The 27,756-nt window shown below is 37.5% G+C and overlaps 1 protein-coding gene across 2 annotated transcripts in view; it reads left to right on the top strand.

The window, feature by feature from the left end:
• LAMA2 (laminin subunit alpha 2) overlaps positions 1-27,756 on the top strand; it is a 708,999-nt gene that overhangs the window by 192,504 nt on the left and 488,739 nt on the right. For both annotated transcript variants that reach the window (XM_025294565.3, XM_025294564.3), the window contains exon 4: positions 20,327-20,569. In XM_025294565.3, the coding sequence (XP_025150350.3) occupies positions 20,327-20,569 (243 nt within the window). The remainder of the gene's footprint in view (positions 1-20,326; positions 20,570-27,756) is intronic.

The following is a 27,756-nucleotide window of genomic DNA, read 5'->3' as shown; positions in this document are numbered from 1 at the left end:
ATTAAATAGAATTCCATACTCTGAATTTTATATAAGAAGTATCTCTGAAGGTACATAAAGTAAGTATAATTTTTTAAACAGAAAAAATGACATGCTTTGTTGTATCATTGTTAAATATAGAAAATGAAGGTTAATGTGCTAAAACAACTTGCTAGGAAAAAATGATCTATTATAAACTTTTTTGACCTGCATATAAAATAGCTAGGGTTTTGAAAAGTCATGCATATCAATCAAAATATTTCTAAAAACATGGTGATACCTTTGACAAATCCCAACAATCTGTGGAAAATGCTTAAAGAGATGGTGTTTAATACCAGACCACCTTACCTGCCTCCTGTGACACCTGTGTGCAGGTCAAGAAGCAACACTTAGAAACAGACATGGAACAACAGACCAGTTCCAAATTGGGAAAGGAGTACCTCAAGGTTGTATATTGTCACCCTGCTTATTTACTTATATGCAGAGTACATCATGAGAAGCGCTAGGCTGGATGAAGCATAAGCTGGAATCAAGATTGCTAGGAGAAATATCAATAACTTCAGATATGCAGATGAAACCACCCTTGTGGTAGAAGGCAAAGAGAAACTAAAGAGCCTCTTGATGAAGGTGAAAGATGAGAGTGAAAAAGCTGGCTTAAAACTCAACATTCAAAAAACGAAGATCATGGCATCTGTTTCCTGTCACTTCATGGCAAATAGATGGGGAAACAATGGAAACAGTGACAGACTTTATTTTCTTGGGCTCCAAAATCACTGCAGGTGGTGACTGCACCCATGAAATTAAAAGATGCTTGCTCCTTAGTAGAAAAGCTATGACAAACATAGAGAGTGTATTAAAAAGCAAAGACATTACTTTGCCAACAGAGGTCTGTCTAGTCAAAGCTATGGTTACTGCAGTAGTCATGTGTGGATGTGGGAGTTGGAGCATAAAGAAGGTTAAGTGCTGAAGAATTGATGCTTTTGAACTGTGGTGTTGGAGAAGACTCTTGAGAGTCCCATGGACTGCAAGGAGATACAACCAGTCCATCCTAAAGGAGATCAGTCCTGAATATTCATTGGAAGGACTGATGCTGAAACTCCCGTACTTTGGCCACCTGATGCAAAGAGCTGACTCATTGAAAAAACCCTCATGCTAGGAAAGATTGAGCACAGGAAGAGAAGGGAGCAAGAGAGGATGGGATAGTTGGATGGCATTATGGATTCAATGGACATGAGTTTGAGCAAGCCCCGAGAGTTGATGAAGAGCAAGGAAGCTTGGTGTGCTGCAGTCCATGGGGTTACAAAGAATTGGATATGACTGAGTGAACAACAACAACCTTTGACAAAATAATATTTTATACTTGAAATAAAATGCATACTGAATGATTGGGTTAAAAGTCATAATTGCATATGATACTATTTAAATATAGAAATATGTAAGAGTTTTTGGTAATTCCTTTACAAATTTTCATTACTCTCTAGGATCTGTGGATATTGGTGACTGACAATAATAGTTGCCTAGTAAATAGCTGATGAGTAAACTGATGGCTTTGCTGAATCCTTCTGTTTTTCTGATAACTCAGTTGCTAAAGAATCTGCCTGCAATGCAGGAGACCCCAGTTCGGTTCCTGGGTTGAGAAGCTCTGCTGGAGAAGGGATAGGCTATCCACTCCAGTATTCTCAGGCTTCCCTTGTGGCTCAGCTGGTAACGAATCTGCCTGCAATGCAGGAGACCTGGGTTCAATTTCTGGGTTGGGAAGATCCGCTGGAGAAGGGAAAGGCTACCCACTCCAGTATTCTGGCCTGGAGAATCCCATGGACTGAAGTCCATGGGTTGCAAAGAGTTGGACACGACTGAGTGACTTTCACTTTCTGTCTCTGAGCTTTCTTCTTTGTGTTGCTATGTCATTACCGTCTATCACTCCTTTATAATAAGATTATATAAATTATTCCTTGCTTGGGAATAACATAAATTGCTAATCCAGCTTGTTAGACTTAACACTGATTTTCAGTAATCTAAGTCTCTTAAATGCCCAATAAAGTTAGGATATCATGTATGACTTCTGTAGTAGGTACCTACTCTCAAGTTTCCAAAAAAAGTTCGATTTCAACAAGAAATAGTTAAACATTCATATCTATTGATTATATCATGTCAGAATTCTGTTTGGGAACACAAAGTACATGATATTTTAAATTGTAAAAAATAGGACTCATATACAATCCTTTCTAAATGAATCTCTTTTTAGTTTCCTAGGAATAGCTTTTTTTATCTGAATACTGACTGTATTGACTATCTTTAATTCTTTTGATTTTCATTAAAACTCTGCACTACAGATTAATTTTTAAACTACATGACAACATAAAAATATACTTCATCAAACATCTTTATCTCTTCAAAATCATTTCATTTTACTATTTCTAGTATGGTTTAAATGAGCAATTTAAAATTTTATTCTTGAAACATTTTCTTTTTTCCATCTCTGCTTTCCTGTTGATTGTTTCTCTCTTGTACATATTAGGATTTTTTACCTAGGTTTCATAGCAAGCTTGGCTATACTTACACATTTTTTTTCTCATGAACTAACTTCTTGATATATATATTCTACTTTATTAATAAGAAAAGTTAATAGCAATAACGTTCAGTTTTATTTTCTTTCAGTTCTCTTCTACACACATGTACATACTCACACATATACCAACACATGTGCACATATACGTAAAAGTTACGTATACATTTTAAATTGGTAGCCTACTGTAGATAAGTTTTATCTTTTTTTCAACTATTTTTTTTCAACTGGATATTACATTATGGGCATCTTCCTCAATTATATATTCTTGAAAATCTAGTTATTTAAAAATTAAATAGCAAATATATAGTCTCATAGACTACCTTTTTCCAGACTTCCTAGAAGTTGTGGACTCAGTGGAGTACAGGGGTAATAGTATTGTGACAGAACACCTAGCCAGATCACAGGAAAACAATAGACTTTATGGTACCTGCAGTATCATGGGAGCAAACAATATGGCCTTTCAAAACAGGTAATAAATCTCAAAAGTAAATCAGTTTAAAAGTGTTTTCCACCTTTGCATTATTTACAATCTCTTTTCTTCATTTTTTATTTCTTATAATAGTAAAACAAAAAGTGAAAATGTTAGTCACTCAGTTGTATCTAACTCTTTGTGATCACATGAACTGTAGCCTGCCAGGCTCCTCTGTACAGGTAAGAATAACTGGAGTGGGTAGCCATTTCCTTCTCCAGGGGATCTTTGAACCAAGGATCAAATCTGGGTCTCCTGCATTGCAGGCAGATTCTTTACCATCTGAGCCACCAGGGAAGCTCCTGAATACATGCATAGAATACATACATGTTCTATGTTTTGGCTAGGAAATGGGTGAAAGTATGGCTACCTAATACTTAACGAGTATGTACTATGATCTGGACACTGCTGGAAAACTTTATGTGTATTGGACTTTGTAATTTTCACAATTTTGTGATGGAAATGCACTATTATTTCTATTGTCCATATGAAAAAAATGAGGCACAAGAAGGATATGAAATTTTCCAGGTGGCAGTAACCCATTTAACACTACTCTGTCTTGGTCTCAACCAGTGACTCCACTTGAATCTCTAGTGGAACACCACATATTTTATAGTTCGAAACAGAGATCTTGGTAATTTACTTTCTCCAAGCATATACCTCCTCAGGAATAGCACCCATTTTAATCCTGTTTTTTCAGGCAAATAAATAAATACAAACAAAACCTTTGGAATTATTTTTGATTATCCCTTTTCCTTCATCCCCCTTATCCATGTTCTGAAAACTCAACCAGGATTATTCACAATAATCAATATATGGAAAATATTGCAAAATGTATCCTGAGTTTGGCCACTTCTCATCTGTACCACTACCACCCTAACCTAAGACACCATAATCTCTCACTTGGACTACTAGACCAGTCCCCTAACTAGTCTGCCTGCTTTCCTATTCCCTATTTATAACCTCCTCACCAAGCAGCAGTCACAATAATCTTTTAAAAATATATGTTGGATGTTATCGTCTCATTGCTCAAAATTCTACAATGATTTTCTGACTTACAGAAAACAGAATCCACACTTCTTGCCACATCCTGTAGAACCTGCAAGACCAGGCTCTGGTGTGCTTCTCCAACATCATAGCTGACAAGAATCTGTTGCTGCTATTTTAGTCTAGCCACATTGGCCTTTTTGTGATAAATCAAGTTCATTTCTGCATCAGGCTCTTTATATGTCCTATTTCCTTTGCCTTATATGCTCTTTCCTCAGATCTTGATGTGGCTTCATCTGTCATGTCCCTGGTTTCTGCTCAATTCAAAATTTTTCTCTGATCATCATCTATTTATAGAAATCCCTACCTAAAATTGCATTATTGGTTCATTTATCTTGTCTGTTGCAGTGGAGTCCTGGCAGATGTTGAACAGTTGATTCTCGGGGGGTACAAAAAAGCCTTGATTTGTAGTGTTGGCCAATGTTCATGGTGTAAATATTCACATCAGGACTGATTTCAAGCTACCAACATGATTTCACTAAACAAGGAATTAGGAAGAGAGAAACACAAATGGCTTTTTAAAAAATTGAAGTATATTTGACAGACAACATTGTGTAAATTTGATATGTACATGTTAATTTCATACATGTATATTTAATGATATGAGTGCCATTATGGCAATAATTAATATCTCTATCATACTATATAACTATCATTTATTTTGAGTGGTTGTAATAATTATGGTTTCTTTGTAAGTTTGTTGATTATAATGCTGTATTGTCTGTGTTCACTATATTGTACGTTCAATCTGTAGGACTTAATTTGCCACACGATGGAAGTTTGTACCTTAAACCACATCTGTCCTATTCCTTTACTCCCCATCCCCTAGTAACCACCATTTAACTTTCTGTTTTTACTAGTTTGGCTCTTTTAGATTCTATATATAAGTGATATCATATAGTACTTGTCTTTCTCCTTGTGACTTTTCTAACTTAGCATAATATAGTACTCAAGGTCATCCATGTTGTTGCAAATGGCAGGACGTCCTTCCTTCTCATGGAGAAATAACAGTCCATTGTGTGTTATGTGTATGTATGTATATATATATATATATAATCTCTTCTTTATGTATTTATCCATCAATGGGCACTTAGGTTGTTTCCATATTTTGATTATTGTGAATAATTCTGCAGTAAAGACAGGAGTGCATATATCTCTTTGTTACTCTGTTTTCAGTTCCTTTGGGTATATACTCAGATATGGAATTGCTAGATCATATGCTAGATGTGTTTTTAATTTTTGAGGAATCTCCATGTTGTTTATCCGATTTATATTTCCACCAACAGAGTACAAGAGTTCCCTTTGCTCCACATCTTTACCAAAATTGACTTTTGAAAGTCGGTGCAGGCTGGCTCCAGCACACTCCTGGTGTGTTGTCTGTTTTTCTGAGCCACCAGAGAATCCCCATGTAATCCCCATGAGACAACAATTTTGCTATCCTCATTGCTGTATTTCAACTCTAAGCTAAGGGCTGGCACAACAAATAATGTTTGTCTTCATGATATTTGTAGAATAAATGAATCAGTGAACTAATTTATATATCATTATATGAGCCTTTAAAATATGTATGGAAGTACAGAATTTTAGAATCCATAATAGGAATCTTGGAAAAAAAAAGTGAGAGTAACACTAGCGCAAGTGAATTTGACTCCAGGTATAACTGTCTTTCCCAACCTTCTTAATCAGGTCATCCCTGTTCTCATTTGAATATATTCTTTTAAGCCTCTAAATAGATTACTGAGAATGTGGACATTGAAATGTATTCTGTTTATATTTAAATAATTTCATTTATGTTTAGTCCGCAAAAATTTACCTTAAGTTATTCCAGTATGTTGTGTTCTTTAAGCACTTGATGTATTTTTAAAGGGTTGCCCATGTCAATAATATATACAATTCAAATCATGACCTTCGTTTGGTTTGTACTATTATATTAAAGTGACCTAGACACACAAAGGATTAGACTAAAAATTGTTAGTGCTTATACAGCTATTCTTCATTTCTTTCACTTCTTGATACTTGATAGTGTGCTATGCTGCAAAGGCAAACAATGGGAAAAGGTCTCCTTCACACACACAGTATGGTAAAATCTGCATTCAATAAGTAACTGTATTTACTTCTTGCTGTTCATGGTCACTATATGTAATACCATATTTATTCTCACTGTAGGCATGAAGCCTGGAAAAGAAAAAAGTTCCTCAGTCTTCATACCTCTTATAATGCTTTACTAATAGCTGCAGTTATTTTGCAGTAATGCATAGTAGAGTATGGAGAAGGCGATGGCACCCCACTCCAGTACTCTTGCCTGGAAAATCCCATGGACGGAGGAGCCTGGTGGGCTGCAGTCCATGGGGTCGCTAAGAGTCGGAACTGACTGAGCGACTTCACTTTCACTTTTCACTTTCATGCATTGGAGAAGGAAATGGCAACCCACTCCAGTGTTCTTGCCTGGAGAATCCCAGGGATGGGGGAGCCGTCTATGGGGTCGCACAGAGTCAGACACGACTGAAGTGACTTAGCATAGTAGAGTGTAATAGCTGCTCAGTTGTGTTTGACTCTGAGACCCCATGGACTGTAGCCTGCCAGTCTCCTCTGTCCATGGAATTCTCCAGGAAGGAATACTGAAGTGGGTTGCCATTTCCTTCTCCAAGTCCACAGTATGTTTAAGTTTAATGGAATCTTGGCTTAGTAATGAAGCACTTCATTAAAGTGCTGTTTATAGTGTTTCTATTCACAGTGTTTCTATCCCATATATGCTTATGGTAGAATTGTATGGATGTTCTGCTCTCATCCATTCTCTGCTGTTTAGACAGATTCAGTTTATAGTGTCAGATTTTACTCTTGATGATTTTGTAGCTTTATCATTTGACGTTGAATAATTGTAGTCAGTCAAACTGTATGGATTCTGTTTTATGCCTTGGGTATCATAAATGAGATAGAGTTTGATTCCATATAGATGAAATACTACTTCTGTTTCTCCAAGATATATTGTTCTTTACAATTTGTTTCTAGACATTGTGATTAAATGTTCTATTGGATAGCAATTTCAGTATCAGAGTACAATGACATTTTGCCATGCTTTAAATGGAAATGTGTGTAGGCTTTTTCTTGTGAAGGCTTTTATATAAATTAATCATGTTCAGGGCTGATAGAATGTTCACAGCAGGACATGTAGTATTACAGAAAATGTCCAAAGCCATTTGCTCTTTTTCAGGACAACTATAACCATGACTTTTTGTGACATTCATAATCTGCTTAATTGGATGAATTTCAGTGTCAGAAAATTGTTCCATGTCACTTTTTAAACTTTTTTTACCTCCCTCCTGTGCTGAGTCGTAATTTGATTAGACTTGATTTTCCTCTAGGGGGTGAGAGTTTAAAAAAAAAAAAAAAAAACTTTCTACTTTGGTGCAACCAATTAATTAGTCCTGCATGGAGAGGTTTGGAAAAATCAATGAGCAGTCAAACTTGATGACAGAGTAAAACACAGGTCTGTGAAGGCAGCATAGAGAAGACAGTGGAATTCCCGAAGTGTTAACTGGGCCCCATGGATTCTTTCGGAGCTTTGGAAATCCAGCTCAGCACTTCATAAATCATTTTTGCCTTGACACACCAAAGTTCTATGATGACTTGGTGCATATCTAACCCACTAAAAATCAAGAGCTATCTAACCAAGATTGCCAGGAGAAATATCAATAACCTCAGATATGCAGATGACACTACCCTAATGGCAGAAAGTGACAAACTAAAAAGCCTCTTGCTGAAAGTGAAAGAGGAGAGTGAAAAGGTTGGCTTAAAGCTCAACATTCGGAAAATTAAGATCATGGCATCTGGTCCCATCACTTCATAGGAAATAGATGGGGAAACAGTGGAAACAGTGTCAGACTTTATTTTTGGGGGCTCCAAAATCATTGCAGATGGTGACTGCAGGCATGAAATTAAAAGACACTTACTCCTTGGAAGGAAAGTTATGACCAACCTAGATAGCATATTCAAAAGCAGAGACATTACTTTGCCAACAAAGGTCCGTCTAGTCAAGGCTATGGTTTTTCCACTGGTCATGTATGGATGTGAGAGTTGGACCAGGAAGAAAGCTGAGTGCCAAAGAATTGATGCTTTTGAACTGTGGTGTTGGAGAAGACTCTTGAGAGTCCCTTGGACTTCAAGGAGGTTCAACCAGTCCATCCTAAAGGATATCAGTCCTGGGTGTTGATTGGAAGGACTGATGCTGAAGCTGAAACTCCAATACTTTGGCCACCTCATGTGAAGAGTTGACTCACTGGAAAAGACCCTGATGCTGGGAAGGATTGAGGGCACGAGGAGAAGGGGACGACAGAGGATGAGATGGCTGGATGGCATGACCGACTCGATGGACATGAGTTTGGGTAAACTCTGGGAGTTGGTGATGGACAGGGAGGCCTGGCATGCTGCGATTCATGGGGTCGCAAAGAGTCGGACATGACTGAGTGAGTGAATTGAACTGAACTGAGGCAGGATAAAAAGAGCAAAGAATTTGCAGGGTGGGTTTTGTAAGAACTTTGTCTGTGTCCTCTTGGAATGGTACCCTTTCATACATATTTGTCATAACTGTTGGCATTCAGTCTGTAGAAAATGTCCATACAGTTAAATGAGTGGCATCTATCCTTATTTTAAAATCTTAGGCAAAAGGATACTAGGCTCTGCAGATGTCTCATTTTTCATTTCATTTACACTTCATGCTTCACTGGCAAGTTAAGTCACCTGTTTAAAATCTGGGGTAAAGGCCGCTTGACAAACCTCAACAGAATTCTCTTTTTTGCAGATTTTCATTTCAGAGGGAAAATATGTGAGTTAGACATATATAAGACTGTTATCTTGGTAGCAGTTCCCAAGGAAATTGGGAATGATGAAGGATATGTCATCTGTACTTATGAATATTGAATGGTGCTAGATAAGTTCACTCTTCAGGTGCTTGTAGAAATCACTCTTGTGGTTCCTTAAATTATTTCAGAGGTGGCATTCCATTTTTGATCACCTATTCTGTTGAATTTTTAAAATAATTTATAATCTATTATGTGTAAGGCATTAAAAGACATCTGTAAAATTTTCTACAGTTTCTACTGTTAGCAGCCTATATCTTAGTTTTGACGTTAAAACAAGGGCAAAATTAATTTTTTACAAAGCAAAATTAAGTTGTTATCAAAGATGTTAAGTTTTTAGAAATATAAAATGGGACATGAGAATGTGGTTAGATTAGAAATTAATATATGGGAGAGGGGTTCAGGATGGGGAACGCATGTATACCCATGGCGATTCATGTTGATGTATGGCAAAACCAATACAATATTGTAAAGTAATTAGCCTCCAATTAAAATAAATAAATTTATATTTAAAAAATTGATATATGGGAAATATCTGTGTGAAGGAATTACTTGAAATAGTCATAGGCATGGAATGTATTATTGTACAAAAGCAAAATTTATTATTGTACAAAAACTAGATCTCTAAAATTCATCCATAATTTACTAGTCATGTGAAATGGAACAAGTTACCTAACGTACTGGTTTTCCATTGCTGTCATAACAGGTTGCCACAGATTTAGTGGCTTAACACAAATTTATTATCTTACATATTTATAATAGGTTAGAAGTCTGACATGAGTCTCACTGTCCTAAGGTCAAGTGTGGGCAAGGTCATATTCCCTTTTGAAGGTTCTAGAAGGAAATTCATGTCCTTGATTTTTCCAACTTCTGAAGATTGCCTGTATTCCTTGGCTTGTGTCCCCTTCCTTTGTCTTCAAAACCAAATGGGATGGAGCCATGTTCCATCACTCTGCCCACCTCTTTCACTTCCCTCATTTATTTTTAAGGATCCTTGTGATAATTTTGGGCTCACTTATACAATTCAGAATTATCATTACATCTCAAGGTCTTTAACTAAATCATATCTACAAAAGTCCCTTTGACATATAAGATAATGTATACAAAGGTTCCAAGGATTAAGATATAGACATTGTTGAGGGGTCATTATTCTTTGTACTACACAAATTAGCATTAACTCTCTCATTTCAATTTCTAATCAGTTCCTACCTGTCTGATAGAAATCTTGTTAGCAGAGACAAACTTGTGCAGGCTGAAGTGCTTGGCGAAAGCAAGGCACTAAATAAAATGCTACTTTTCCCAAGAAAAGATTATTAGGATATAGAATACTGGGATACAACTTAATGAAATAAATTCAAATGAAAATAACCCACAGCAGGCACACCCCCTACAGTGCTCTCTTCTGAATATTCATTTTGTCTTCTTACTCTCCTCTCCTATTGTTTACTTTCCATTTTGGGAAAAATGTCATCTTAGGAAAACATGTTTTTCTTTTTTTAAAAAAATCCCTGAATTACAAATAAATATCATTTTTCCAAAGATAAAGGGAATTTCAGATGGGGGAGAGCAGTATAGTCAAAGGCTATAGAGATTTCAAAGAAGATGAGGTTGGAGAAACAAAACATGTATTTTCTCACCAGGTAACTCTTTTGAAAATAATTCAAGTAGAGTGTTGAGTGGTGCATGCGCTGTAGAGGGTTAAATAGAGAAGAGGTGCTAAGGTGATAAACAGTGGAGGTTACAGACTACTCTTACGAAAGTCCCTAGAGAAGGACAAGGAAGCTGGGCAGTATATAAGCATGAAAATAGCTGATGCTATTTCATTTGTAATAGCTAAAATTGAATAAGCGTTAAGTGACTCTGATCTGTTGAAAGAATTCATGAACCAAGATCAGAAAGTTTCATCTGTCTTTGATTTGTTATTCTCTGCTGTTAACATTATATGTCCAACTCCTCTCATTACTACAAATCTTTGCTATTATTCCCCAAATGCTTTGAACTAGAGTGATTCGTTCATGTCTGCTCTGTCATAAATTGAAGAAGGCTAGGTTCTTCTTACCCTGGTAACTATAGAAGCACAAAAACAAAGGCAGTGCTGGGTATTTCTCCAGGGTGAATAATTTTTAGAAGGGAGGCTTTAAACTGTCACATTTCTGACTGTCTGTGATTCACACCAATATTGTGTTCTGTGATGGCTTCATTGAAAGGACTGTCATGTTCTATGCGGGACTCAGCCTACCTGCTCTTTTACCAGTGGCTGGTGTGAAAGCCATGCTGTGCCAATGACTTGTTCACAGGAGGCAGGTCAATCTTTTGAAACCATGGATTGTTTCAGATGAGAGAGAAATATGTGAGGAGAGAATAGATGTCAAGGGCAGTGCTGAAGAGAAGGAAAACGCTTGTCTGAGTTTTACCTGCAGCTGACATTGTTAAAAATGATAGCAACTTAATGAAGCATGGAGCGCTAAACGCAATAATAAGCCGAGGGAGGACCTTGCTCATTGCAATTTGGATTCTATTTATTCGTGTTCCTGGTTTTCTAAGACAGGACTAAAATTTGGGGCCAGCAATGCCCTTTAGACTTGATAATTAATTTGAAAGAATTAAGATACATTTCTTAAGCTCTGAATGCAGTGTGGTTGCAGTATGAATCAGAATTAATCATTTATCAAGACAGTAAACCTATTTTACTGTTACAAACAAATATTTGCTTTTTAAGAGCAAGCACTGAATTACCAATAGTGTAAAATCATTATGTAAGAGAGTCATTTGTTTATTAAAATGAAATGTATTAGTAATCTTTTTAAAAGCTCTGATTATGATAATTTCCCAACATACACAGAAGTATAGAGTAGAATACTCTAGACCCACATAACTGATACCCACCTGTAAAAATTAACTCATGGCCCTTCCTGTTTCAATTCTACGTTTATCCATACCCCATCCCACTGACCAGATTGAGTAAGTGAAGTGAAGTCACTCAGTCATGTCTGACTCTTTGTGACCCCATGGACTGTAGCCTAACAGGCTCCTCTGTCCATGGGATTTTCCAGGCAAGAGTACTGGAGTGGGTTGCCATTTCCTTCTCCAGGGGATCTTCCCGACCCAGGGATCGAACCTGGGTCTCCAGCATTGTAGGCAGTCTCTTTACCGTCCGGGCCACCTTATTTGGAAGCAAATCCCATGCATATTACATCCTCTACATCCTCTATAATTCAGTATATATCACTGAACTTTACAGATCTTTAATAAACAAAATCATTGTCATACCTAAAAATACTATTATTCTTCTTTAATACTAACAAATATTCAGTCAGTATTAAAATACATCACATTTGCCTCTCAAGCTTTAAATAGTTGATTGAATCAGGATGTACCTGAAGTCACATACTGCATTTATTTGATATCTCTCTTAAGGTCTCTTAATCTATAACCTCATTATTTTTTATTGTCTTACATTTATTTTTTGAAGAAGCCATACTGTTTGGGTAGTAAAGGTTCTCACATCCTGAATTTTGTTAATTGTATCCCTGTGGTGCTGTTTTCATGGTCCTTAGATACCTTATTTCCTGTAAACTGATAGTTAAACATAGAGACTCACTCTGATTTGGGTTCACATTCTTGGCAAATTACTTTATAGATGGTGCTGTATCCTTCCATTATATTGCAGATAATATCCAGGTGTCTCTCTTTCGGGAACGTTAGTGGCCATTTTAACAGTTAGTGGTCATCACAGATTCATCATTTCAAAAAAGGTCCTTTTAGTAAACCGCAACATCCTGTATAATTGAGTTTTCTACAGGTTGATTTTTTTTCATTTAATAATATATTCCTGCATCCATTGCTCTTTCTTCTCAGGTTCTCTTGGCTATTCTTACTTGTTAATTTTTTCAAATCAGCTTTACAATAAACTTATCCAGTTCTAGGGACTAATAATAAAAATTGTATTGATTTAGATTTGTATATTAACTTACAGCTGAAAAGTAACTCATGTTATTTTTGAGAACGAGAGGTTGAGATTTTCTTTATTACATAATGAAGTGGAACTGTCCTTCAGATACTTTCCCATGGATAGTTAGGCATTGATTAAAACTCTTCTCAAAAAACAAATTCAGCAAATGAACATTTTATCTTCAGAAGATTATCTTTAGTCATCCAGTTAGATTCTTATTTCTTAGAAATTAGATAATGATAGAGTGATTCATTTTCATATGTATAAACTTTATATGAGTGTAATGTGAGTATAAAAAAATCTGTTTTAATTGAGGGCAAAGTATTTCTGTTTCTCTGGAAACAGAGGAGCCACTTACCCTGAGGTGAAATGGCACATTTGCTTACCCGCAACTCATTAAATTCACACTCAGCAACTGTAGTGTACACTGAGGAGGGGGAAATGTAATTGCCCTGTACATTACAACTGAGTGATAATTACAAATCATTTCAGTCTTTGAAATTATTGTCAGTAAATTTGAAGGGACAGGCAGACAAGGGGGTTATCCCATATGGACTCCCCACCAATCCTAGGTTTATTGAAGTAAGTGTAAATTTGCAAGGGACATAAAACTCACCCAAAAAGTAATAATTGAAGTCATTTGCAGGTTAATTGCTTTAAGTTTTAAACTTAAAGCATCATTTAAAAGCTTCTATTGTTTAGTTCAGTTCATTCGTTCAGTCATGTCCAACTCCTTGCGACCCCATGGACTGCAGTACGCAAGGCCTCCCTGTCCATTACCAACTCCCGGAGTTTACTCAAACTCATGTCCTTTAAGTAGGTGATGCCATCCAACCATCTCATCCTCTGTCGTCCCCTTCTCCTCCTGCCTTCAATCTTTCCCAGCATCAGGGTCTTTTCAAATGATTCAGTTCTTCACATCAGGTGGCTTAAGTATTGAAGTTTCAGCTTCAGCATTCCAATGAATATTCAGGACTGATTTCCTTTAGGATGGAATGGTTGGATCCCCTTGCAGTCTAAGGGACTCTCAAGATTCTTCTCCAACACCACAGTTCAAAAGCATCAATTCTTCGGTGCTCAGCTTTCTTTATAGTCCAACTCTCACATCTATTGTTTAACCTTGATCCAATAGGTCCATAATAGTATTTTCAAAATCTGTATAGTGATCTCTTCAGGTAATTTTTAAGATTATAGTGAGCCACTTGTTTCCTGTGATTGCTTAGAAATTTTTGCTGGGAAGTGAAAATTTGGTTAAGCTTCCCAGATGGCACAATGGTAAAGGATGTGCCCACCAATGCAAAATACACAGGAGACAGGGGTTCTATCCCTGGGTTGGGAAGATCCCTTGAAGTAGGAAATAGCAACTCACTCCAATTTTCTTGCCTGGAAAATTTCATAGAAATCGGAGCCTGGTGGGGTCACAGAGAGTCAAACATGATTAAGCATGCACCACCACCTCCCCCCCCACCCCACCACACACACACAAGAATTTGGTTAGGGCTTCCCTGGTTGCTCTGCCAATGCAGGAGACACAGGTTTGATCCCTGGAGAAGGAAATGGCACCCCATTCCAGTATTCTTCCCTGGGAAACCCCATGGACAGAGGAGTCTGGCAGTCTATAGTCCATGGGGTTACAAAGAGTTGGACAGGACTTAGAAGCTAAACAACAACAAAATAATTTGGTTACATGTGTTTTGGTAGGGTGGGTCTTTGAGTGAAGCCTCTATTAAACTCGGACTTCAGATGAATTTCCTGCATTCAGCCCCACTTCTCACCCCTGCTTCTGGTCAGACCTGCTTTCGTGAGTTTCTGCTGGTCTTGACCCAGGGCAACAGCCACTCTCAGTACTTTAGGCCATGATCTCTGCTCTCCCTCCTCAGCTGACTCCCATGGACCTTCCAGAAAAAAATGATGAACCCGCCTCATCCTCTTTGTTGTTATTATTATTTTTTTAATTTACTTATCTTTATTTTAGGTCTCAGTTGAAAGATCAGCTAATTATATGAACTATCAACTCAAACACAGAGACATGTGTGTTTCTGTAAAGCTTTCCAGATTATTCTAGTGCGTACAAAGCTTGAAACTCTTGATTCCAAGGATCCTTTTTGGTTCGATATTGTATAGTTCTCATTGCTTTCTGAACACCAACATACCTGTATAAATGAATGAGTATCTGACATACATAATGCTAGAATTAATAATACACAGAAGTGTCCAAAACATTTTAGAGATGGCATCGAAGTTTGTGAAAATGTTTAAATTCATAACATTGGCAAGAGCAGGCATTAGAATATTGCAGAGCCTCTTTCACAATTAAGCAGTTTTGTTATGTGGACAGCTATTTGCTATAGGGAGTTCACAGAGAGACAACATTAGAGGGATAAAGATGGAGCTTATCAGTGGCAGAAGTTAGATGGCCATATGTTTTTCTCTTGACAAATTAGGAAACAGAAATGGAAGAGAGTAATTCAGGTTAAGTTCTGTGAGAAAGATAAAGTACCATCTTCCACAGAGAGTGAAAGTGAAAAAGTTGCTTAGTCATGTCCAACTCTGTGCGACCCCATAGATGGCAGCCCACCAGGCTTCCCCATCCCTGGGATTCTCCAGGCAAGAACACTGGAGTGGGTTGCCATTTCCTTCTCCAATGCATGAAAGTGAAAAGTGAAAGTGAAGTCGCTCAGTCGTGTCTGACTTAGCGACCCCATGGACTGCAGCCCACCAGGCTCCTCAGTCAATGGGATTTTCCAGGCAAGAGTATTGGAGTGGGGTGCCATTGCCTTCTCCCCTTAAACACTCTAGGAACATCTAATTTAATGCTATATTCATGACATATGATTGTGATTTCATGATATTTTATTATGTGATGCACAAATGGAATGTGAAATAGAAAGTTCTCTATGTTATGTAAATTGTCAAACATTTGGCCTTATTTTAAAAGTTATTTGGAATTTTTTAGCCACCAATATGTAAAAAGTACCCTCCTACAACAAAAAAATTGGATATAGTGTATTGAGATCTATGATTCATAGAAGCCTAGCCATCTTAGTATTTATATGCTTATCATAAGGTATTTGCTTGCCTTGCTGCATCTCATACAGATTTTTTTTTTCCACCTGGAAATAAGATTTTATAACTAGTGATTTTGAAGAGTCTTTATGCTGAAAACACAAGGCAGAATTAATTAAAGTAACATAGGTACACTAGAGAATTATTCTGTTAGAATCATTAAAAATTTGGCATACTTAGAAATTCAGTTAGAATTTTTACAGTCTTTTTCTGACACCTTCAAAGAATACTTCTATTCATTGTGTTTTTCAATAATGCTATCTACCACATTTTAAAAAGTTTATTCAGAATACTACATGCCAACTAATTTAATTAATTTTGCATGAAATGTGAAAGAACCCATAGAAAATAAATGAAAGAAGGATATTATTTTGCAATGAGGTGACTTTAATATTCTTGAAGGCAATGACTGCTTTTCCATGTCACTTAATGCTGGCTGTTATATTGAATTATAGAAAGAGTCTGTGCGGTTTCTAGTACAACTTCTTTTTTAGAGCCAACACAGAAGCTCTGAAGTCATAAATCCATGCTGTAGCTCCAAGACAATTTGGCCTTTTCCTATATTTGCTTGCTGAGTTGTTTCTAAACAAAGTTTTTTATCCATACATCAATGTATCTTTATTTTTCTTACTTGTACCTGCAATCTGTAATTATGCTTTGATATTTCTCTTTTGGTTTGCCACTAAAAAAAAAACTCTGTGCACTTTTTCTTTTTCTGGATGGAAATTTGCTAATTTAAAACATTTATAGAGATTCTTTTTTCCAAAGAGCTCATAGCACTTTATTATCTCTTCCATGGTTCTTATTTTGAAAAAGGTACACTATGAAACAGAGGGTAAAAGAGTTTAAGAAATTTTCTCAACTCATAGAGATATTAATTGAATGAACATGCAAGAAATGTATGTCTTAGTTCCTGCAAGTGACAAAATATGCTGGTTTACTGGAATTCAAGTTCTAACAAACAGAAAGAATAGTATTAATCTAGTAAGAAGTCATATGGAAACATGTACACTGGTTTTGATTATTCAATTAAAACTAATAAATATTAAATATACATTATTTCAAAAGAATTTTACTAAAGATTATAGCACCTCTGCCCTTTAGGAGCTCACAATTTAGTTATTTATATTCTTTACCAGTTTACAGATTTTTGTCATGAATAATTTAGAATTACCAGAAATTAGGAGCAAAGTGTATCAGATTTTCATAGAAATAACTACCTTTCTGTGTTCTATCAGATTACTCAGTAGGGTTTGTCTTTTAGTGAATTCATTTTTAAAGAGGTTCCATGTGTATGTATTGAATACAGAGTGTGTAAGAGAAATAATCCCTATTGAATAGCACCTAAAAATGCAGAAATAGCAAATACTCTAGATTATGTTTGGTTGGCTTCTGTACATCTTTTTTCTGCCCACATAAGCTGTATTGGGGGCTTCCCAGGTGGTACAGTGGCAAAGAATCCACCTGCAATGCAGGAGACAGGAGTTCCATCCCTGGGTCTGGGTTGGGAAGATTCCCTGGATGAGGAAATGACAACCTGCTTCAGTATTCTCGCCTGGGAAATCCCATGGACAGAGGAGCCTGGTGGGTTACAGTCCATGGGCTTGCAAAGAGCCAGACATGGCTGAGGGTCTGAGCATGCATGCGGGCACATGATTGATAGAGTATGTTCCATCTTACTCCCATGCTTGTCCTTCCTTTGATGCTTATTTTTAAAAATATTTCCTTACTTTAAAAATAATTTTATTAAAAACTGAGACATTTATGTTAATGCAATTAGTATAGCAGGATAGTAGAAGAATTTTAAAGCTCTTTTTCTCTCCTTGACTCCTTATCCCCAAACCCCATAGGTCACATCTTAAATATGCCCATGTCTGCCCTTCCCCAAAATGTCTAAGTGTATTCCAGTAATTACAAATTCATACATATATATACATGTCTGTCTATAGTTATCTGTATACCTTTGTAAATAAAAATTCATAATATTTCCCATATGGAGTGATAATACATAAAATAGAACGGTCAAAGCCCAGACTAATCAGAGTAGGTATCTTGGCTGTTCCTTGCAATCCCTAGGTTACCCAGATGTTCTCTGGAAAGAGAAGGCATTTGGGAGGCTTGGACAGCAGTTATTTACCAAGTACAGAAGTATTTCAGTATTTTAACTACCAGTATTTCCTTAACTGTGCCTAAGAGGCAAATGGTATCCCTACTTTTCTCATTAAATGGCTCATGATTTTCCCCTCAGTGCACACAGATAAAAATGCTCACGTTCTAGTAAGGGTCTCAAAAGACCAGCATCTGAGTCACCTCTTTCATCTTAAATACCAACTTTTCATATTTTTAAATTCAGTCCCTTAGAGTTTGTCATAGACAGTGTGCATGTATTCCTGAAATTCTCAGGTCAAAACTATGAAGCAGATAAGGTATATTTTCAGAACATTCCTTTAAGCTCCCCTCTAAACAGACCCATTAATCATCTTTTAACAGGTTTGTCCTCCATTGTATCTTTTCAGTGACCTCAATCACCCAGAATTTAGGGTTGGCAAACTCCCCCGTCTCACTGAATGTACTAAAAAGACCATATACTATTGCTTTCTTACTAGCATACTTTTAATGTATCTCATTATTGCAATTTATTATCAACTCATAGATGGTGGGACTATACCTTGAAAGCAAATTGCTCAGTTGTGTCTGACTCTTTGTGATCCCATGGAATGTAGCCTGCCAGGCTCCTCTGTCCATGGAATTCTCCAGGCAAGAATACCAGAGTGTGTTGCCATTTCCTTCTCCAGGGAATTGTCCCAACCCAGGAAAGACATATACTATTGCTTTTTTACTAGTGTACCTTTCATGTATCTCATTATTGCAATATATTATTAACTCATAGATGGTTGGGCTATATAAACTACCTTATATTTATCTTTCTACCCAGGACATCACAAAAAATGTCACTCAGTCATGTTTATGCATTGTTCTTTTGGACTTTTGGATTGGATTGGTAAAGATGCACATATGTACCATCACAAAACATCTAGAATATTTATTTTGTATGTGTTCAGATGTTATGTAGATTTGAAAGCAGAGGATTGCCATATTCCATTCACTGGTCACTCTGTTGACTTGTAGTAACTTGCTGCCTTTATTTTCCTTTTCTTTAACACATATTTACCTCTTATACAGAAGGTACAGAAACCCTTCATTTACTCTATTCCAGTTTCAAACAGCTGCTGAGTGTACTAGAATTTCATCTCCATTATTTTCTATTAGGGAATGTGGAGGAATTGTCACTTACTGAGTATTTACAGCCAAGTCCTTTGCTAGGTACTTTGCATACATTATTTCATTTAGTCTAAACTGTCTCTCAGTTGTATACTTAGTGTTCTTATTATTGACCCTAATTAACAGAAATGGGAGTGAGAGTTGACGAAGTAAGTCACATGAATGTTGGGATCACAATTTAAATACAGGACTGTGCCTTCAAAGTGCTATGTTTTGTTTTTGTTTTTTCCTGTACCACAGTAACGTTATCTAAATGGTACTTGTCTGAGGATTAGGTGATACAAGTAATTGTTTTCTAAACTATCAAGCACTATTCACACATAGAATTTCTAACTCATAATCTTCAACAGAGTAATGTGAGTAAATTGTTATGTACCAAATACTGTAAGTGATTGTGATTACAATGGAACTTCAAAAATTAGATGAAATGATGTTAATGAGTTGTTGGAGAACTAAAATCCAATTTTAACCCATTTCTTTGAAAGTGATGGGTGTCAAAATGGAACATATCATTTTAGTAAAAAGGTATTAAATATGGACATGTAACTGTAAAAATATAGAGAATACAATTTTCTTGTTGTTTAGTTGCTAAGTAGTTTCCAACTCTTTGGAACCTATGGACTACAGCATGCCAGGCTCCTCTATCTATGGGACTTCCCAGGTAAGAATACTGGAGGGGGGTGCTGTTTCCTTCTCCACGGAATCCTGACCCAGGGATCAAACTGTGTCTTCTGCATTGGCAGGTGGATTCATTACCACTGAGCCACCTGGGAAGTCCAGAGAATATAATAGGGTTATGGAATAATATCCGAAATAAAATTATTGTAGCCTTAGGCCTTATGTTTGATATGCAGTCCATGGGGTCACAAAGAGTCGGACACGACTGAGTTACTTCACTTTCACTTTTCACTTTCATGCCCTGGAGAAGGAAATGGCAACCCACTCCAGTGTTCTTGCCTGGAGAATCCCAGGGGCGGGGGAGCCTGGTGGGCTGCCGTCTGTGGGGTAGCACAGAGCCGGGCACGACTGAAGCGACTTAGCAGCAGCAGCAGCAGCATGAGAAACGTTGGAATTCAGAGTTACATGTTGTTGTCACACTTCCCCAGGTGTTCCAGATTGCGTATGTGATTGTGAAAGCAGCTAACTCCCCTCGGCCTGGAAACTGGATTTTGGAACGCTCACTGGATGATGTTGTTTACAAGCCCTGGCAGTATCATGCTGTGACGGACACAGAGTGCCTAACCCTCTACAATATTTATCCCCGTACTGGACCACCGTCATATGCCAAAGATGATGAGGTCATCTGCACTTCGTTTTATTCCAAGATACACCCCTTAGAAAATGGAGAGGTAAGATGAGAAAACTCACCCTCAATACATTTAAGATGGCAAAAGAGGCCTGTCAGAAAGACTTGAATATATCAGTCACTGATGTCAGGGAGACTTTAAAATAGGATTTAGCAGAAGTACATTTAAAATAACTTATTAAATAAAAAGAAAAAACTGAAGGGTATGAGAATTTTAACTGCCTTCATCTAGTATGTATCTTGTGTGTCCAATAAAGATCAGAGAGATGAAATGGGCTTAAGTTGGAAAGTCAGTGATTAATTTTAAAGAAACTTTTCTGACAGTGAGGCTTGCTAATTATTGAAGGATTGAGACCTTAGAAGAAACCTTAAATCTGTGTGTGCTCTAAGTCTGAAGATAGGGACAAAAGAGATAAATTGTGGAAGACATAATTCACATGAGAGACCTAAAGAGAATGAAATTTTGTTAGTTTTTATGTGTTTTTCTCCTGTTGCTGCATAGGGCTGCAGTGGGCTTTCTTTCCTTTGTTCAAGTTTTGTTTATTATATGCTTAATTCAAATCTGTTCAACTTCTCCATAGCATCTTTTTTTCCTGTGGTTAAGATTTTAAGTTGATTCATTGTTTTTCAGCCACAGATTCAAACCATGACTTCAGCTTTATCAACTGTGTGATCTTGAATCAGTGCCTTAAGTTGTCTGTGCCTCTGTTTCATCTCCCATAAACCAGAAACAATAACAGTAGTCTTATTTCTTATGATTGTCAAGATTAAATGAAAATGTTTAAAACATTATAATAGTACTGACAAACATATGTACTGTTGCTTTGTAAGCATTAACTATTTTTGTTGCTGTTATAATAACGATAACCATTGAGATTGGTGGTGGTGGTGCTGGTGGTGGTTGCTGCTGCTGCTAAGTTGCTTCAGTCGTGTCCAACTCTGTGCAACCCCATAGACGGAAGCCCACCAGGCTCCCCCGTCCCTGGGATTCTCCAGGCAAGAACACTGGAGTGGGTTGCGATTTCCTTCTCCAATGCAGGAAAGTGAAAAGTGACAGTGAAGTCGCTCAGTCATGTCCAACTCTTAGCGACCCCATGGACTGCAGCCTACCAGGCTCCTCCATCCACGGGATTTTCCAGGCAAGAGTACTGGAGTGGGGTGCCCTTGCCTTCTCCGGGTGGTGGTGGTAGCCCTCTCTCAAATACCCAAACCTAGACCTAGTGACTCTTAGATCCCTAGTTTTATTTCCCTAATCAGTCTCTCTTCAGTATATAAAGCCTAGCTCTTTTTGTTCTACTTTCTTATGTCCATTTCTTTTTATACTCATGGCTAATATTCTCTCCTCACCAGTTCACATGCTTGAAGCTAGTATCATTTTTTATATTTATATTTTCATAAAATCAATATTCATGCACTATCATGCCCACCTCAACCAATCTGAGATTATTTCTTTGAACACTTCCGGGAGTAAGTTAGATTTTTGATATATATTGATCGCACTCTCTTTTGGCACTATTATTCTATGAATGTCTCCCAGTGTCTCAGTATATTTCAATTTCATGTTCAAAAATATCAGTTTTGGGTGAAGAAAATTCCAAATGGTGCTCTCAGCAGAGATCTCAATCTGCCAAACAATGAGTCAAAAGCAGTGAGTCAGACAGCTATTCAACCTGCTTTGTGCCCAGAGGCATCCAAGTACTGGCCAGACTGGCCTGAGGATATGGGAGTAGGGAGGGAGGGCAAGGAGAATATATTTGAGTTGAATTTGTATAATTTTTTTCTTGGATCCAGTATTTACCCAGGACTAATAATTATGTAATATTTATAAAGCTATTCTTTATCTTTAAAAAATGAGCCAATTCAGAAATTTGTTTAACAATATAAAATGTAGCCAGATATGTAACACACAAGTTGCATGCAGAGCCCAAAGCATGCTAACACTACATAGATGGTGGTTCTCCATTCTTTAGACTTTGTCAGCTAACCAATGTGGAACAGATATTCTATTTGTTTGTGTTTAACTGGCTACACTGTTTTAGACACTCACTATAAACTAATCATTACTGTTGACTTTTAAGAACAACTTATTCAACTGTCTCTGTGACATGCTTTTTAAAGTCTATTTCTCTCTCATTGGAAAGTGAATGAGGTGAGGAATGGAAAATAATTCAAAGTATTTGAAGTAGATTGATAGTATTTAAAAATATAAATGAAATCCAGACCTCTCCTATAATATCTGTTTTATTTTATATCTTAGTCTGTGAAACATGGTGCTTTTTGGAATGGACAGGTTCAGCAAAGGTAGGGGATGGTCTCCCAAGACTGCCAGATCAACTGGTGACAAAGTTGAGATAAGAATCCAGATCCCCTGAGTCCTACATTAGTGTTTCTTTCATACTCTAATAAAGACTGAAAGTTGATTTTTTAAAAACCTTGGTAATTGCTAAACTCAGAAATGATTTAGAAGAAATATTAACATGCTGTATCCATTAAAGTAGAAAGATTTCTAATCCTGAGATATGGTGATATAGAAGAATGGGATTAGAAGACTGGGTTCTGCTTCTGCTACTAGTTTTTATGGGGCATTGAACAGGTCAGTTAATCTGTGAGTTTGAATTTCTTTAATATATGAATTATTTTGATATATAAATTATCCTAAGGCATCTTTCAGTTCTAAAGTAGTACAGTTTCAGATATCACCTACAATATAGCACTGGGAATATTTTACATTCTTTGGATGCTTGTCTCCAATATTTCCGACAAGTGATTGTGAAATAAATCTTAGTATCATTAATTTTTAGTTTTAAAAGCGTTCACATTTAAGTACCATCTGAAATCTAATTATTAGGTGCTTATATTCAAAACTTCCCAGAGAAGTGACATTCAAGTAAGAAAAACAAACATATAAATGAGTAAATGCAAAATGATACAATAAATGCCACAACAGAATTGTTTACAGAAAGTGGTAAAGTTCTTCTGGGTGAGTCAAAGGAAGCATGCTGGGAAGATGAATTCTCAGAGTACAGAGAAACATACAAAATTTCTTAGTATCTCCAAAGTTTTGAAGACAATTGCAAATTTATTGCCAATATGCTTTAGACATTTAACAGAATTCACTCCATTATTGAAGGGTATTTTTATTTGGTTTGAATTGTAGGCTTGTTATTATTTTAAATGTACATAAATATAAGAAGAGGACAGAGAATCCCTGTGTCCCTTTTACCTAGCTCCCACTAAGGATAATATCTTTCATAATCTACATTCATTTGTCAAACTAAGAAATTATTATTTATAAAGTATAAATTACAATTATTATTGATTCTCTATTACCTAAACCACAGATTTGTTCAGATTTCATTCAGATTATCATTAATGATTTTTCCTGGGATCCAGTTTGGAATAGAACGTTGCATTTATTGCATCATTGTGTCTCAGTCTCCTCTAATCCATGACAGTCTTAATCTTCTTTTGTTTCCCTTGACCTTGATCACTTTTTAAAATTGCTCTTTGTTGTAATGTTTTTATTTATTTGACTGCACTATGTCTTCTCTGTAGCCTGTGGAATCTTTAGGTACGGCAGGTGAACTCTAAATTGTAGACTGTGGGGTCTAGTTCCATGACTAGGGATTAAAACCAGGTTCCCTGCATTGGGGGCATGGAGTTGTAGACACTGGACCACCAGAGAGTCCTAAGCCTGATAAGTTTTAAGAGTACTGGTCAGATTTTTTGGTAGCATATTACTCATTTTTAGTTTGCCTGATGTTTTTTAATGATTAGACTGGGCTTCTGGGTTTGAGGGGAAAATACCACAGAGGTGGAATAACTTCCTCATTTCATCATTCCTATTTATTTTTATATCCACATCACCTGTTTCCTTTTTATTGGTTTATTAGTCTTACTGTTTTCTAGATAGGATTTTATTTTAGACACCGCTATCTAGATATTTACCATGATTTGAAATGTATGTTTTTGACTAAGCATCAAATGATCATTTGCTTCCAGATCTTGAAAATACTCTTGAAATATGAATTTGAGTCAGAGAATAAGAGAAATAACAGCAGAGTATTTTTAAGACTTTGGAGACCTGGGTTGGGAAGATCTCCTGAAGAAGGGAAAGGCTACCCATCCAGTATTCTGGGCTGGAGAATTCCACGAACTCTATAGTCCTTGGGGTCGCAAAGAGTCACACATGACGAGAGACTTTCACTTGACTTCACCGCACTGTGAATAAGGCATTAAGAAATAAACATACATCAATTATAGCACACTAAGCAATAATGTTTATGTTATAGGTACATAAAGTTAATAGAAAATAGTCTTCTGTGACTAACATCAGATCTGTTGAGTCTAATGTTTATTACATTGTCATTTGTCTGCAGAATTTTAGAGACATGTGCCAAAACATTTAGAACATTCCAGTATATCGTGTTTCAGGTGAAAAGGGCATCATTTTAGAGCCGAACAATACTTTGGGTGAATTCTTCATCAATATACTAAAGGATATCATAGCTTTGACTTCAGCATCTATATCCAAACTTCAATACTATCCTCTGTCCATATTATCCCTGAAGGCTATTTAGTCTTTCCTTATGGCCTCTTGAGTCTTAGCAGCAGCATCTCTACTTATTTCTTCAGTATTGTTTGTTGCTCCAGCCACCCCCACTCTCCTGCCCCCACCCTCTAGCTTGGTCCATTCTCTGCCCTCTACCTCACATTGCCTGCAAGAGATCAACAAATGTTGATCATGTGAATTCACTGGAAAGGTAGTACAGGGCACATAGCCTTCTGGATGACTGGGTTCACCTGCATCCAAGAAGAGCGTAGCCCTTCAGGTACCATCCTGGGCTTGCACCCAAAGGGAGAAAAGGAATTCACTGAGCTGTGAGATCATCACATCTCAGGGCTGGCGGAAAAAAAATAATACAAGGCAATGAAGACAATGGTAGACCCAGTATATTGTTATCCGGACTGTAAACTGAAAGAGACTTTGAGCAAAAGCCTTCTGAGAGCTTCATTTGAGAAAGCCAGTTTGGTGTCTATCAGTACCAAGAGAGGGCTCAGCAGGAACCCTGCTTGCCTTGCTTTGTGAGGATGGTCCTGAGCTCCAGAGTAGGAGTTGTGTGGTGTAAAGTAACAGATGGCAGCGGGTCTCCATCACTTTGAGGCCAGCCAAAGAGAAAAACTGTGGTGGGTACAGCTGCATGGACAGACATCACCAACAGTACCATAGGGTGTCAACTCCGTCCAGAGCTGCTATCTGCCTAAGTGCTGCCTCTGCTGAAAGCGCTTGCCCCTGGGTGCTATTAAGAACTGCTAACAAGAACTGCCACTTGAAGGCGCCACTGTGTGAAATATGATTGCACCCCTGCGTGTGTGCTAAGTTGCTTCAGTCATGTCTGTGTGTTTGCTGCCCTATGGACGGTAGCCCACCTGGCTCCTCTGTCCATGGAATTCTCCAGGCAAGAATGCTGCTGCTGCGGCGGCTGCTAAGTTGTTTAAGTCATGTCTGATGCAGTGCGACCCCATAGACGGCAGCCCACCAGGCTCCTCGGTCCCTGGGATTCTCCAGGCAAGAATACTGGGGTTGGTTGCCATTTCCTTCTCCAATGCATGCATGAATGCTAAGTCACTTCAGTCGTGTCCGACTCTGTGCAACCCAATGGACAGCAGCTCACCAGGCTCCTCTGTCCAGAGGATTCTCTAAGCAAGCATATTGGAGTGGGTTGCCATTTCCTTCTCAACCAGACAAGAATACTGGAGTGGATTGCTATGCACTCCTCTATGGGATCTCCCCGACCCAGGGATAGAACCTGTGTTTCTGATGCATCCTGAATCATTGGGACCATTTGAAAGAGCTATTTCTGGGACCAGGGTTTTTAATTCAGTAGTTTGGGAAAGGCTCAGGAAGCTCTATGTATATAGTACTTATATAAATAAGTACTCCTGGAGACTTTGATGCTCCTTGCCTTAGCTCATTGTTCAGATAGTTCTAGCTTTCCCAAATCCTGGAGATAATAGATCATTAATTATTTAGAGAAAGAGTATCGGACATGCTGCTGCTGCTAAGTCGCTTCAGTCATGTCTGACTCTGTGCAACGCCATAGACAGCAGCCCACCAGGCTCCCCCGTCCCTACCATGGACAGGCTCCTCTGTCCATGGAATTCTCAAGGCAAGAATACTGGAGTGGGTTGCCATTTCCTTCTCCAATGCATGAAAGTGAAAAGTGAAAGTGAAGTCGCTCAGTCGTGTCCAACTCTTTGCAACCCCATGGACTGTAGCCCACCAGGCTCCTCCATCCATGGGATTTTCCAGACAAGAGTACTGGAGTGGGGTGCCATTGCCTTCTCCAGACATGCTAACTCCTCCTAACTGAGGAAAGAGACTGATATTTTCTGACAGGAAACATCATTGGCTTTGGTGGACTGAATCCGTGGGTGGGTTTGAGTTGAATAAATCACCATTGAGCTGTCCCTAAGTTATAGATGATTGAAGGAGCATCTGGGAGAGGATAATCACATTGATAATACTGACAAGAATGGGGCTGAAGAGATGGCACTACTTTAGAATTAAAGAATCTAGAATTAAAATTGTAGTGAATGTGTTTCTGTTATAGGATGCTCCTTTTTCTGTGACTGGGATTATTACTTTTAATTTATTTGGATTGTCACTAGACTGATAACTAAATATTCATGGTTACCATAGTAATTTTTGCTTCAGCTTCCTCATACAGACACCTTTAAGTTATTTACATATGATTTCCTCTCATTTTTACCACAATCCTTCCCAGCTCTTAGGACTGCAACTCAATTGGAACTTAGATTCACTTTGATTCTGCTTTTGAAAGATGGCAGGCTTGTATAGAAATTCCCTAGAGAAACCATCATTAATTCTTGAAGGTACCTTTTTTCCCTGTAAACTGTGTGTAGAGCTTTGATATTATTTTGATTTCATATGTGACAGAGTTTTATATATACAGACAGAATATTTTTTCCCCTGTTTTCATCACCTGACATTATGGTGATCCTGAGAATTGCAAATACTGGAGAATTAAGAAACAAACCCAACACTGTGTAAAAAAACTTTTTGTGAGATTCTTTGATGTGATATTGTTCAAGGTACGGGATGATTGCATGGATGAGTTTTTGTGGAACTGCAGGAATAGAAATGAAGAATCAACCTTTCTCAATTACCCTTGGAGTTGTTTCCTTACGGAGAAGCAGCAGGGTGTC

This window comes from Bubalus bubalis, chromosome 10 (genome assembly GCF_019923935.1).
Source record: "Bubalus bubalis isolate 160015118507 breed Murrah chromosome 10, NDDB_SH_1, whole genome shotgun sequence".
NCBI classification, from domain to species: Eukaryota; Metazoa; Chordata; class Mammalia; order Artiodactyla; family Bovidae; genus Bubalus; species Bubalus bubalis.
This window is presented reverse-complemented; position numbering and strand designations above follow the sequence as displayed.